Source organism: Micromesistius poutassou (assembly GCF_964030765.1).
Source record: "Micromesistius poutassou genome assembly, chromosome: 10".
Classification (NCBI taxonomy): Eukaryota; Metazoa; Chordata; class Actinopteri; order Gadiformes; family Gadidae; genus Micromesistius; species Micromesistius poutassou.
The window spans coordinates 4,206,048-4,220,953 of NC_140280.1; the positions used below are offsets into that span (position 1 = coordinate 4,206,048).

The 14,906-nt window shown below is 50.0% G+C and overlaps 1 protein-coding gene across 6 annotated transcripts in view; it reads right to left on the reverse strand.

Annotated features, from left to right (window-relative positions):
- Nucleotides 1-14,906, reverse strand: part of acaca (acetyl-CoA carboxylase alpha) — a 52,741-nt gene that overhangs the window by 8,067 nt on the left and 29,768 nt on the right. For 3 of the 6 annotated variants that reach the window (XM_084474051.1, XM_084474048.1, XM_084474049.1), the window contains 15 exons: nt 14,759-14,906; nt 13,101-13,256; nt 12,522-12,668; nt 11,501-11,770; nt 10,747-10,844; nt 10,283-10,403; nt 9,836-9,946; nt 5,515-5,658; nt 5,060-5,180; nt 4,450-4,546; nt 4,157-4,253; nt 3,505-3,640; nt 2,983-3,160; nt 2,137-2,249; nt 452-606 (listed from right to left, as the gene is read on the reverse strand). The exon at nt 14,759-14,906 is cut by the window's right edge and continues 56 nt beyond it. In XM_084474051.1, the coding sequence (XP_084330177.1) occupies nt 452-606; nt 2,137-2,249; nt 2,983-3,160; nt 3,505-3,640; nt 4,157-4,253; nt 4,450-4,546; nt 5,060-5,180; nt 5,515-5,658; nt 9,836-9,946; nt 10,283-10,403; nt 10,747-10,844; nt 11,501-11,770; nt 12,522-12,668; nt 13,101-13,256; nt 14,759-14,906 (2,092 nt within the window). Of the gene's footprint in view, nt 1-451; nt 607-2,136; nt 2,250-2,982; nt 3,161-3,504; nt 3,641-4,156; nt 4,254-4,449; nt 4,547-5,059; nt 5,181-5,514; nt 5,659-9,835; nt 9,947-10,282; nt 10,404-10,746; nt 10,845-11,500; nt 11,771-12,521; nt 12,669-13,100; nt 13,257-14,737 lie in introns of all 6 variants that reach the window. The other 3 variants (XM_084474046.1, XM_084474047.1, XM_084474050.1) reach the window with 1 other exon arrangement.

Here is a 14,906-nt window from a genome sequence, read left to right on the forward strand (position 1 = left end):
GGGTTCAGTTTGTGTCAGCAGGAGAGTCTAGTGGTGAGGGTGTTTGACTCAAGGTCAAGGTCAAGATTTTTGAACATTGAGCTGCTTAACGACCTGCATTTAATAAAGTAAATGAATGGGTCGATCGCATAAAAGCGTCTGTTAATGAGTTAAATATTACTAAGTGATGATATCAAAAATATTAGCGGTTGGAATCTTTGACACACTCGCCCTAACCTGGTGAACAAACTATTTATTTTGAGCTTTGAAAAAAAGATTTTAAACACTGAATCACCCAAACCGCTCCTCAACGGCTTGCTGACATCATCGGCTCACAACCACGGCCTCCCGCCCAGACAGGAAGTGATGTCACGTCCAACACAGGGAAGCGTCTCCTCTCAGCCCGTTAGCCTGTGCCGTCCAGTGTAATACTACATACATATAATAATAATAATCTATATCTGCGTCTCACCGTGATGACGCCCTTCTCCTGCATGCGGCCGGGCGTGTCGTGGAGGTCGGCGAACTGCACCGCCACCTGGTGGTAGATGGGCAGCAGGAACTCCTCGCGCTCCTTCAGCTTGCCCTCCAGCTCCTTCCTCTCAGCGGGGTTCAGCTCCGGGGTCCCTGTGGGGGGGGGGGGGGGGGGGGTTTAACGCACCGTCGACAACATGGGGGCATGCACACAGGATTCCTGTGTTTGACTTTCAAATTTTAATCAAGTAGTTTATTTTACTGCACTTTAAGGGGAACTCGACGGTGCATTAAGGCACCAAACCAATCATCGTGCATCGCTCTCATCGGCTCCAGTTTTGATAGTATGCCTTTAAGTCGCTTGGATCAAGATGTCTAAATATTCTCGCTATCTCTGTTGTTACTGTACAGACAGAGATAATTGTTCCTCTTTCTTCTGACAAATGTACTTATTGTAAGTCGCTTTGGACAAAAGCGTCTGCTAAACGCCCTAAAAGTAAATGTTAACAACACACACACACACACACACACACACACACACATCAGCTGTGTGAGTTAAAGGCAGATCGAGGGGCGCCTCCACAGAGGTCAGGGTGCTCCTCTCCTAGCAGATGGGTGGGTTAGTCCCCCACAGTCTACCTGTAGCCCCCCCCCTGAGCCGCGTCCGCTCAATGACTGAATGGTGAGTAGAGCCACCGGGCCAAACTGTCTGCCTGTCCGTCCGTACGTCCGTCCGTCCCCCCCGTACGTCTGTCTGTCCATCGCTCACAGCACCCATTGATGGGTTCCGCCTGAACCGCCACACACACACACACACACACACACACACACACACACACACTAATGCGCTGCTCTCCAAAGCACCGCCCCGCTGTCAGCAGAGGAGAGTGATTTCTGTCAATTCGCCAATTGGTGAGACCGCCATACCTCCACCCCCACCTCCACCTCCACCCAGGCTGAGATCGCCTCGAGCCCCCAACGAGCCCACACAGCACCCCCACCTCCCAGGAGCCCAGAGGAGGAATCAATAGCTGGGGAGAGGAGGGCGGCGGTGGAGGAGGAGGGGGTGGAGGAGGGGGTGGTGCTAGATGATGAGGGCAGGCTGAGGATTGATCCCAGGCTGTGATTGACACCTCCAGAGCTGTGAAGATCATACCATCCCAACAGAGATAAAAACAAGTGCCCCACCCCCACCTCCCCCCTTGACGTAGCGCTCCTCCTGACGGAGGGGTGAGGAGGGGGGTGGAGAACAGGGAGAGGAGGGAGGTGGAGAGGAGGGAGGTGGAAAGGACTCCTGATGGACATCCAACCTTATATTCCCGTTTAGGTTTGACATCTTTGACAGCTTTTCGTTTTGCCGCTTGCGTTGTCAAGACGTTTTAAACGAGAGATTGTTTTTGTTCTCACTGTCACATATTGGAATACAAAACAGGAAAATTCCTGATTATTTTATTTTTTGTTGATTATTATATTATATATTATATATATATATATTATTGATTATATAGTATATTTATTTCATATTCTATAAAAAATGATTTTTTGTTGTTTCTTGGGCCCTTATGAAAGGCACTGGACAAATCAAACGTTATTAGTGTGTATCTTTATCAACGTCTCCCTGTTCCAACCAGGTTTTGGTCTGAGACGCCGTGACGACCAGTGCAAGGCCCATAATGAACTGACCCAGTCTCTCGGCCAGGCCGGTGTAGACGGGGTCCACCCTCCTCATGGTCTTCACGAGGTCCTTCCTCCTGAACTTGATCTCCACCGTGCCCTCGGGCTCCAGGACCCCCCCGCTGGGGAGAGGAGAAGAAGGTGGAGGTCAGCGACAGACAGGAGCAGCAAGACAACAACAAACGACTAGCAAAACAAGACTGATAACAAAAAAAAAAAAAACAATAATGTCAAGAAAACAACCAAAAACACCAAAACAACCACCAGGACATGAGCAAATACACCAAAACAACAACAACTACCATAACACAACCAAATACACCATAACACAACCAAAACAATAACCACCATAACACAACCAGAAACACCACAACAACCACCATAACACAACCAGAAACACCAAAACAACCACCATAACACAACCAAATACACCATAACACAACCAAAACAATAACCACCATAACACAACCAGAAACACCACAACAACCACCATAACACACCCAGAAACACCACAACAACCACCATAACACAACCAATACAACAACCACCATAACACAACCAGAAACACCAAAACACATCCACAACACAACCAATACAACAACCACCATAACACAACCAGAAACACCACAACAACCACCATAACACAACCAGAAACACCACAACAACCACCATAACACAACCAGAAACACCACAACAACCACCATAACACAACCAAATACACCATAACACAACCAAAACAATAACCACCATAACACAACCACATACACCATAACACAACCACATACACCATAACACAACCACATACACCTCCACATCGGTTCAGAAGGTGTGTGGACGGCCTCGTCGGGGTCTCACCGGCTGTCCTTGTCGGCGTACATCTCCATGTGGCGGGGGTTGATGGTGGGGTCGATGACCACCCAGGACCCCCCGCGGAGCTCCGCCTGGGGCGGGATGTACACCAGCACCGGCTGCCGGTACTCCCGCAGCCCGTCCACGATGTACGCCCCGAACTTCAGCACCTGGTCGTACATGTCTGGGGGACGGAGAGAGACAGCGTGGGGGTCAGGGCGGGGGGTCAGGGTGGAGGTCAGGGTGGAGGTCAGTAGGGCAGGGAGGGGTGGAGGTCAGGGTGGGGGTCAGGAGGTCAGGGAGGAGGTCAGGAGGTCAGGGTGGGATGGAGGTCAGGGTGGAGGTCAGGAGGTCAGGGTGGGATGGAGGTCAGGGTGGGGGTCAGGAGGTCAGGGTGGGGGTCATAGTGGAGGTCAGGGGTCGGGGGTCAGAGTGGAGGTCAGGGTGGGGGTCAGGGTTATGAACCACAGTGAACCAGGAGTGAACCAGGTGTGACCCAGACCCTAAACCAGGTGTGACGGCTCGTACCCTTCATGCCGCCGGAGAAGCCCCTCCAGTTGGCGAACACGATGAGGGGCAGGCCCTCGCGGTTCAGGTCCTTGATGGCCTGGGCCGTCTTGAAGGCCGAGTCGGGGAACCACACCTGGCCTGCCTGCTGGATGACCTGCAGGACGGATCAATAGGGCGTCAATACACAACCACACCGATCCATTATCAATGACCAACGCAATCAATACTAAATCCATTCAAAATAATCCTCACACAATCAATCAATACAGAATCAATACCCGATCATACACTCTATACCATTTATACTGTCCTACATCAGATCAATACCAATATCAACTGACCCATACCAATCACACATTAACCAATATAAAAATCAATAAAACCATGAAGACCCAGAACCAAAGAATACCAAATGATATTATCAAACAGATGTGTGTGTACATGTGTGTGTGTGTACATGTGTATGTCTGTGTGTCTGTGTGTCTGTCTGTGTGTGTGTGTGTGTGTGTGTGTGTGTGTGTGTGTGTGTGTGTGTGTGTGTGTGTGTGTGTGTGTGTGTGTGTGTGTGTGTGTGTGTGTGTGTGTGTGTGTGTGTGTGTGTGTGTGTGTACATGTGTATGTCTGTGTATGTCTGTGTATGTGTACTCAGTGTGCCACCGTGAGGTCTTACCTTGGCCTCAGAGTCCAGGTTTGCCGGATCAGCTGGGATGGTCAGCTCTACCGATCTGGTCTCCACGGCAACCACTCCGGTAGGGATTCCTCCCAACCTTTATTTAAAACGTCACACGTTACAAACACCAACACCTCCAATGACACACACACAAAGACAGGTTCACACACACACACACACACACACACACACACACACACACACACACACACACACACACACACACACACACACACACACACACACACACACACACACACACACACACACACACACGGGGTGGTGTAGCCTACCGGGCACGGCCCACCACCACACTCTGGGCCCACGGCTGCATGATCTCCATGAAGGAGCCCTGGTCGAAGAAACCGCTCTGCCAGGAGCCCTTAGGGGCTGGAGGAGGAGGAGGAGGAGGAGGAGGGGGGGGGAGAAAGAGGAGGAGGAGGAGGAGGAGGGGGGAGAAAGAGGAGGAGGAGGAGGGGGGAGAAAGAGGAGGAGGGAGGAGGAGGGAGAAAGAGGAGGAGGAGGAGGAGGAGAGAGAAAGAGGAGGAGGGAGGAGGAGGGAGAAAGAGGAGGAGGGAGGAGGGGGGAGAAAGAGGAGGAGGAGGAGGAGGAGAGAGAAAGAGGAGGAGGGGGGAGAAAGAGAAGAAGAAGAAGAAGAAGAAGAAGAAGAAGAAGAAGAAGAAGAAGAAGGAGGAGGAGGAGGGAGAAAGAGGAGGAGGGAGAAAGAGGAGGAAGAGGAGGAGGAGGAGGAGAAGCAGGAGAAAAATAATAAGAGTTACTATTTCTGACTGTGTTGTCATTGGACAGACAGCTTTATCCAGAGTGATACAGATCAGGGTTAAGGGGCATCTTGCTGAGACGGGCTCTCTAAACCCAGGCCTGTTTAAGGGGGGGGGGTCGTACTCTGGCTGGGGCGTCCGGACAGCATCCAGCGGGGGTCGTACGGGGCCTTGGTGGGGATGAACTCGATCAGCCTGTCGATGGGGTCCTTGGCGTTAAGGATGGGCCCCGGACTGGCGTTACACTGGAGACGGAGGGTTCAGAAATCACGGTAAGAAATCACAGTGAGCATTTCTGTGTTGTATTTCTGATTTGTTGAACGACAGGAGGAAAATAGAGCAAATGTAAAAATAACATGGACAAATCTATTTGTACGGATAAACCAATAGTAGTGGTAGGACTCATAACTTCAATTCTACATTACCTAGTGACACAAATTTGTAATTAAAAAATCCAAACTGTGAATAATTTGAATCGAAATTTGATCACACAACTCGGCCAGCGACCACTGACGGTTGTGTGTTTAGTCTATGAATGTCTAGTGACATGTCTGACACCGTACCCCCTGGTCTCCTCACCTTGGGCATGTAAGACAGCCACTGCAGCAGGGTGAACACGCCCTCAAAGTCGTCACAGACGGTGGAGTGAGTCACGCCGTTGTTGTGCATGATCTGGATCCCCCCCAGCTGGTTGTTGGACGTGTACACCTCGCTACCCAGAACCTGGAGGAACACAAATACAATGCATTATAACATAACATAACATAACATAACATAACACACACCTCGCTACCCAGAACCTGGAGGAATACAAATACAATGCATTATAATATAACATAACATAACATAACACACACCTCGCTACCCAGAACCTGGAGGAACACAAATACAATGCATTATAACATAACATAACATAACATAACATAACACACACCTCGCTACCCAGAACCTGGAGGAATACAAATACAATGCATTATAATATAACATAACATAACATAACACACACCTCGCTACCCAGAACCTGGAGGAATACAAATACAATGCATTATAATATAACATAACATAACATAACACACACCTCGCTACCCAGAACCTGGAGCAATACATTATAATATCATATACCATACCATAACATAACACATCTCCCTACCAAGAACCTGATAAAATATAAATAAAATAAATAATATCATATACCATAACGTAACATAACACACACCTCCCTGCCCAGAACCTAGCAAAAAACAAATGTTATATATTATACTATATCAAATAACTTAACATAACATAAACCTCCCTGCCCCAAACCTGGTACAATACAAACATGACACATTATGATATCATACAATATAACATCATTTGCACCTCCCTTCCCAGCACAGGGTGTCAAAAACAAATATGATATTATGATGTAATATAATGCAGAACTCCCTACTCACAGCACCTAAAACACAACCAAAACATCCAAATGTAGATTCAAAATAACAAACGCAAACGCTGCATACAAAATGCATTCAAATAGACCAAAATATGTGACAAGGCAAATATTTTACAGCAACACAACATTTTATTTTTGCTTGAGCTGGCTGTGACACACACACACACACACACACACACACACACACACACACACACACACACACACACACACACACACACACACACACACACACACACACACACACACACACACAGTGTGACGGAGGGTGAATAATGCACGACAACCAGACAACTACACAACTCCTACTGTGTGACCTGCCCCTCTAAGCTAGCTCGCTATAAACCAACCAGCTAGCTATAAACCAACCAGCTAGCTGAGAGAGACTAGCTATAAAACAACTCTGCTCCGTCTCAAACGCACATGGACAGGTGGCAGGGTAAAAGACAGAGAGACAGCGAGAGACAGAGAGAAAGAGAGACAGAGAGAGAGACAGAGAGGGATAGACAGAAAGAAAGAGAGAGGGAGGGAGACAGAGAGACAGAGAGAGGGAGCGACCAAGCAAGAGTGAGAGCGAGAGAGAGAGAGACAGAGAGAGAGTGAGACCAAGAGAGAGTGAGGGTGAGAGAGTGAGCTAGAGTGAGACTGCAAGAGAGTGAGACAGAGAGTGAGACAGAGTGTGAGAGACAGAGATGGAGACAGAGAGCGAGAGAGTGAAAGACAGAGAGAGAGACAGAGAGAGAGACAGAGAGAGAGACAGAGAGAGAGGGAGAGCGAGGGAGAGAGAAGGCGAAAGAGAGAGAGAGCGAGAAGGAGAGAGCGAGGGAGAGGTCACTGGGGAGGACCAGTGTTCTCTCCTTCCTCCCTCCTCTCGGTCATCATTTACTTTCTTTATCACCGCTAACGGCCGCCGCGCCGCCACAAATCTGCAGCGCGCCGCTAAAGCTGTCAGCCGCCACGCACTCACCTTGACACACACACACACACACACACACACACACACACACACACCCTGCCCCACCTCCTCTACCCCCACCCACCAAGACCTCCACCTCCTCTACCCCCACCCACCAAGACCTCCACCTCCTCTACCCCCACCCCACAGAGACCTCCACCTCCTCCTCCTCCTCCTCTACCTCCACCCACCAGGACCTCCACCACCGCCTCTATGTGTATGTGTGTATGTTTGTGTGTGTGTGTAGGTGTGTGTGTAGCAGCTGTATATCTATGTGCACACTGTGTCTGCGTATATAACAGCTCACTTTGCAGTTACCCTCCGACTGCAAAGACAAAAAAAAATTATCTCAAAGAAAATTCTGGAGGCCGACAAACAAATCTCTCCCAGATCCCGGACTGTAGTTTGGGGTCGAAACGTTCCGGAAAACTTCCACAGAACCACTTTTTCACTGTTTGCCGTCGTGTATGCTTATTTTAACCCTGAGTGACTCCCACCACCAAACACCACTTTAAAAACTCATTTACAGCCCACAGGAAGCCCCCCCCCCCCCGGCACCTCACGGTGATTGGCTATCACCAAGTTGCTGTTCTCATCATGGACTTCTAATGGGAGAGTTGATTTAAAAACCACCGCAGCTTGTTACAAAGGAGAGGAGGACGAGGAGGAGGAAGAGGAGAGCTGCAAATGGATATGTCATCATTGATCTAGTTGCATGTTTTGTCATGTCGCAAATTTGTCACGTAATTTGGAGAGGAGTCGCGTTAATGGACACACACACACACACACACACACACACACACACACACACACAGACCCACATGCGCACCAATACATGCATGTATGCACGCAGACACATTCACACATATGCAGCTACACACACACACACACACACACAGAAGCCGTGCACAGACCCATATGCACGCACAAACACACACACACACACACACACAGACAAAAACAATCTGTCTCAGCAAAACTTTCATTTTGATTAGGAACAAATGATATGGGTGCAGGAGGCGGCGCTGCGGCCCCGAGCTATTTCTATGCAAATAACAACTGCCTGTTCTCTTTCAATTATACCAGGCTGACTGACAGGCAGCGCGCAGACAGGCTGAGAGAGAGAGAGAGAGAGAGAGAGAGAGAGAGAGAGAGAGAGAGAGAGAGAAAAAAAAGAGAGAAAGAGAGAGGGAGACAGGCAGGGAGAGAGAGAAAGAGAGAGGTACAGACAGATGGACAGACATGCAGGCAGATAGGCATAGAGAAAAAGAGACAGGAAGGCAGATAGGGGGAAAGAGAGAGAGAGAGACAGGCCGACAAACAGAGAGACAGGCAGGCAAGCAAACGGGCCAGAATACAGACAGGCAGAGAGAGAGACACAAAGAGACAGACAGACAGTCAGGCAGGTTGCCAGCCAGCCAGAAAGGCAGACAGACATGCAATCAAACTGAGAGGCAGCAAGGGAATGTAGAGACGCAGCCAGCCAGGCAGCCAGCCAGCCAGCCAGCCAGCCAGCCAGCCAGAGCGGTCCTTAGGGGGAGGGCCGATGAGAGGGGGGGGGGAGGCTGCCTGACCAGCCGGAACCAGCCGCCATGATGTGATGTGAAGTGTGTACTCCATTAGAAATCCCATTTCCTTTGATTTAGACGTCGCCCCCTCCGCCCGCGTCGGTGCACCGCCGTGCGAAAGCGCAACAACAATGGCTCCGGGTCCGCGGTTGTTCCTCTCAGTATCAACAACAAACCACACCGGCAAACAACCACCGCTCTCCATTTCTGGGACAAAAGCGGCATCGGGTGTGATGTTTGTTAGCGATCAGGGTGTAGATTATACTCTTGCTCAGGTTCTTTACGGTCGATATTTTATGTGCCAGGAAATGCTGTGTATCATTTGAAGTTGTCACGACACAAAGACGTTCCCACTCTCACTTTTCTAAACCTGGCATTGGTTTACACTTTGAGTTTGCAACGACGTCTTTTATCTCTAAAAGGCCAGTGTTCGAAAGGCTTCTCGCATAACCAACACAGCTTCGGTACGGAGCAGATGTCTGTCCGGCGTTACGAAGCGGTGAGTAGCGGCGGGCTGATCTCCACAGCGCCTCACTGCTGTGGAACACCAAGCCGTCCCCTCTAGCACACACTGACCCCCCTGCCGGAGATTTAGCGGGATGCTCTTCAGTTCGGAGTGGGACTGTGTGTCTCTGTATGAGTGTGAGTGTGCGTAGTCTTGTGTGTGTGGGTCCGTACTCATGTATCTGAGTGAGTGAGTGAGTGCGTGTTTACGTGCGTGTGTGCCTTTGTGTGCTGGTGCGTGAGTGTGACTGTGTGAAATGACGCGTGCGTGGCGATGCGAGCGCGAATGTGCGTACGTGTGTGTGTGTGTTTGTGTATGCATGTGTGCGTGTGTATGGTTGTGTCTGTGTATGCATGGTTGTGTACGTGTCCGTGTATGGTTGTGGCATTGTGTGCGTGTGCGTGCATGTGTATGCATGTGTGTGTGCGTGTGTGTACCTTGTTGAGGGCACCCGCCCCGGTCAGGATGATGTGGGAGTTGTCCACCTGGATGGTCCTCTGGCCCAGACGTACCAGGTACGCCCCGATGCCAATGGCCCGGCACGTCACCTGGGGGGGGGGGGGGGGGGGGGGGGGGGGGATGAGAGAAGGAAAGAATGGGGATGAGCGGATGAATGATGAATTAGTGGGTGTGTGCACTCACTCATGCGTTGCATGAGTGAACACATAGCGAATGGGTGTGTGAATGAGCGAGTGCATGCACTAGTGAACGAGTGAGTTTTTGACTCGACGTCTGAGGGTATGAATATGTTTTACCCTACATACTCCATACATCAGTCACAATGCCTGTAGCACCCAGGTGTAAATGAAGACCGGAGAGAGGTGGCGCGTGAATGAGTGAGCGCATGAACGTGATGGAGTTGTCAATGAAGTCGTGCGCCTCACCAGGTTCATGGTGATGATCTCCTCGTAGGCCAGAGAGGACTCTCCGGCGATCATCCCGGACCCCTTCAGGTTCTCCACCCCCAGGCCCTCCTCCTTACCGATGATGTCGGTGATCCTGTACCTAGAGACCACACACACACACACACACTTGGTTAACACTCCTTTACTACAGATCCCCACACACACACATATATACAAGGTTTACACTCCCTTAGTACTGGACCACACACACACACACACCTTATTTTTATAGAGAAGCTCTGCATTATAATTCATCCAAAGAACATCTCTGGTGCCTATATTCTATGGTCATGGTCATCCCTAGCTGGGAATGGAACCCCTAACCCTGGTCGTACCAATGCCTATTATGACGACATGAATGAATCCTGACTGACAAAGGGTGAATGATGAAGTGTTAATAATGAGGGGTTAATGATGAAGGGTGAATGATGGTGAAGACAGACCTGGACTCTCCTTCGTCCTCTACGTGTTCACACTGCACCGAGTTCAGCGCTGAAACCTTCTTGTAGTCCTGGGGGGTCAGGTACAGGTACTTGAAGCCCTGCAGGAACACACACAACCCGTTAAGACCCGGTTTAGAACACCAAACCAACTTGGAACTCAAACCGGTTTAGAATCTCTTTAGAACTCTTTTTTTTTTTTTTTTTAAACCAAACCAGTTAAGAACCCAAAGCGACTTGGAACTTAAACCAGTTAGAACCAATTTAGAATCTAATGAAATTTAAAACTCAAATCAGCTCAGAACCACCAGCAGTTCAAAGCCACACAGTTCAAGCTTGTAAATGACTTTCAACAGACTAGGAAACAAAACATTTATCTTATTCCCCAGCATTGTGAGATAATCTAGAAAAAAAAATATATATATTGCTCGTCGTCACTGTAAATGAGGGAAACCTCAGTGTCTCTCGAGGGAAAATAAAGGTGATTGATTGATTGATTGACATCTAGGGGGATCTAAGGGGGATGAACACAAACTAATAAAAACATAAAATCAAACATAGGATATGACATGACAGTCAAAACTTTGTGACACAAAAAGTCAATCCTTCAGAAGAAGAAAAGACTAAAGTGGTGTTTCAGCCTCCGTCATGTCTTGAGGCTCCTGTGCTCGGAACCTCAAGACATGACGACCCGAAGCGCAACGGCGGCCTCGCGTCGCGTCCGGAGTCGCCGCCCGCCGCCGGGGCGGCGCCGTACCTTGTAGGGCTCGGCGGGGTCCTGCCAGGCCACGTGGAACATGTGCCTGATCTCCTCGGCCAGGCCGATGCGGGCGCCGCTGTTGGCGGCGATGTAGACGCGCGGGATGCCGTCGGCGCGCGCCATCTCCGACGCCTGCAGGAACAGCACGTCCTCCTGCGGCCCGAAGGACCCGATCTTGTGCGTGATGTCGTTGCTGATGACGACCACCTCGCGGCCCGCCGGGTACTCGGGCGTGCGCATGGTCATCCTCCACGCCACCATGCCGATCTGGGGGGGGGGGGGGGGAGACGGGTCAGAGGGCGGAGCCCCGATGGTAGCCATGGGAACAGAGGGTCCCCGAATTGAAGGTTGGGGATTGATAAAGTCCATCTAACCAGCATCCCTAAAAGACTCACTTGTTCAGAGTTCACCTAGACTCTGCATAGCCCCACCCCCCCTCCCCTCCCCCCCCCCCCGCACCCCTCTATCTCTGTTATTGTAGGTTGTACGCCCTACTTTCGTTGATATTAAGGCAAAAAGGGAACAGTTGTGCTGTTTGTATTTTATGATGAAACATGGAAAGGATGGAGGTCCATGCGGACATCATCACAATAATTTTATTTTTTTAAATGTGCGTAAAGATTGTGTAAAAAGTGTAAAAGAGAAGTTGTGTGTTAGGTCCCGGGGGAAATTAAAAACTGTTCTTTTACTCAAACAACCCATAGATGTGCAGAGACACCTAGAGAGCAGAGGAGGTATTACACATTCTAGCTGTAGTTGATATAGATACAGGCTGCTCTGGTATTCAGGAAAATACTGAAGGTCTGAAGGATATATAGACATATATATATATATATATATACACATAGACAGACAGAGAGGGAGAGAGAGAGACAGAGAGAGAGAGAGACAGAGTCAGATGATGGGGAGAGAGAGACAGATGATGAGAGTGATACATGACGAGATGGATAAAGACGATGAGAGGGACAACGGTTGATAGAGAGACAGATGATGAAGAGTGAGAAAGAGAGGGTCCCACCTCGTTCCCCCCGGGCAGGCGGTTCATCTGCACCAGCTGGCCCTGGGGGTCCAGGACCAGCTCCGTGAAGGTCAGGAGTTCAGAGGGCAGGGGGCACTTGGGCAGGTCGGCGAACGCACTGCACGAGGCCCAGTGCTTCTTCAGGGCCTAGACACACACACACACACACACACTTACATCATCGGATCTCTAAGTGGCCTCACATCCCTCTGTCTGCCTCTTAATTTGTTAATTTTTAAAATGTGTTTCTGTGACTTGTGACTTTTTATCAGTTACTCATTGGCATTGGCTCAGTGGCATTGTATGTGTCACTACGCAGTGTCTTGCAGTAACACACTGATTAACATCCTCAAGACACAGTGATGGGCAAAGCGCGGCTGTTGAAGCACATCTCCAAGCACTTGATTTGTTTAAAAGCCGTTAAACAAACACACATCAGCCTCCTGTAGCTCCAGGGACGAGGCTGGGCAAGGTGAGGCGTGTGTGAGGCCTACCTGTCTGAGGCCTACCTGTCTGAGGCGTGTGTGTGAGGCCTACCTGTCTGAAGCGTGTGTGTGTGTGTGTGTGAGGGGGTCCTACCTGTCTGAACATCTCGGGGAAGTCGTAGACGTAGGTGGTGCCCAGGCTCTGCGCCTGGAAGCGCTTGGACTGCAGCAGGTCCTTGGTGACGTAGGGCGTGTTGATCAGCATGCCGTGCAGCGGGCCCTGCTTGTCCCCGTAGGCCTGGAACATGATCTGGACACACAGGGGGGGGGGGGGGAGAGGGAGACGGGTCAGGGGGGAGAGGGAGACGGGTTAGAGGGAGAGGGAGACCGCCTGGGGGCGGCCCAGGGACTGGGTCTCTAGACACACAACAACAAAACAACAAAACAACAACGACAAAACAATGAGAACCAAAGGAGTAATGCGATGAAGTGAAGAAGGAGCATGTGGTCGTCTGGGCTGTGTCTTAGCCCGACGGTGTTATTATGGTCTGTTACTGTTTCCACTGTGAGATCTTTTTATCATGTAAAGCACACTTTAAGAGAGTATGACTATTTGTTTTCACACATACTTTGACTGTTACACTATTGTGAAGATTATTTTATTTTATCATTTGTTTATTTGTCAGGGACAATGCAGTGCACATTATCACATACATTATTATCACAGTCAATGCTAGAACAATGTGTGTAGATGTGTGTGGCATAGAAGGTTTCTAGCCAGTTGGCTCATTTGCAACCCCAGTCCCTGATTGAATGGATAGTTCATCTGATGTGACTTTACTGGCTATACTATCAGATATCAGATAGTTTCACGTGGTCCTGTCTTAACATTAACACGACCAGGTCTGATCCCTCTGTAGACCAGAGGAGACGGAGCTGCCAGACACGACATTACTATATATTTGTAGTTTCATGTTGAAACATTTTTGTTTTCACTTTCCGCACAAATTCAACCAAAGACAAAACGACATGACACACACACACACACTCACCTCCACTCAAACTCACCTCAACACACTCGGCTCCAACCACAATCATCTCCACACACACTCCCAGCCTCTGAATCTAGTTCTGTTCTTTTGATCTCCTCGACTCCCTTTCTGTCCCCTTCACATTCTGAGGACAGGGCTCAGGCTAACTAATGAAACCACAGGTTTTGGGGGTTTGACTCCCTGGACTTCACTGGATTTGCTTCCCATATGCCTATAGCCTCCCTGCAGGTATCTTTGAGCAAGAAGCCTTAATCCCTACCTGCCCCCACCTGCCCCCAACTGCCCCTACCTTCCCCTCACTGCTCCTCCCTGCCTTCCTTAGTCTGAATAAGTTGCTGAGGGCGAAATCGTCTGTTTAATTACTAAATGACTAAATAAATGTTTAATTTATTAAATAATAAATAATAAGGGGAGGGCGGTGAAGGAGAGAGGGGGAGGTGGAGGAGAGAGGGGGAGGTGACGGAGAAAGGGGGAGGAGGGAGGAGGTGAAGGAAAGAGGGGAGGAGGGAGAAGGTGAAGGAAAGAGGCGAGGAGGTAGGAGGTGAAGGAGAGAGGGGGAGATGGGAGGAGGTGAAGGAGAGAGGGGAGGAGGGAGGAGGTGAAGGAGAGAGGGGAGGAGGTGGAGGAGAAAGGGGGAGGTGGCGGAGAAAGGGGGAGGAGGGGGGGAGGAGAGGGTGGAGGCGGAGGAGAGGATGGAGGCGGAGGAGGGGCAGATGGAGGATGAGTATGGGCGCCCCACCTGTCGGTCTTTGGGCCCCACCTGTCCCGTCCGTGAGTCGGTGACCTCCTTGTACAGGCTGATGTCCAGGTAGTAGCCCGACTCGTTGGTGAGGAAGAGGCGGATGGGGATCTGGTGGCCGGTGGGCGTCAGCCGGATGTTGATCTTCAGCTCGGCCTGCAGGACGCGC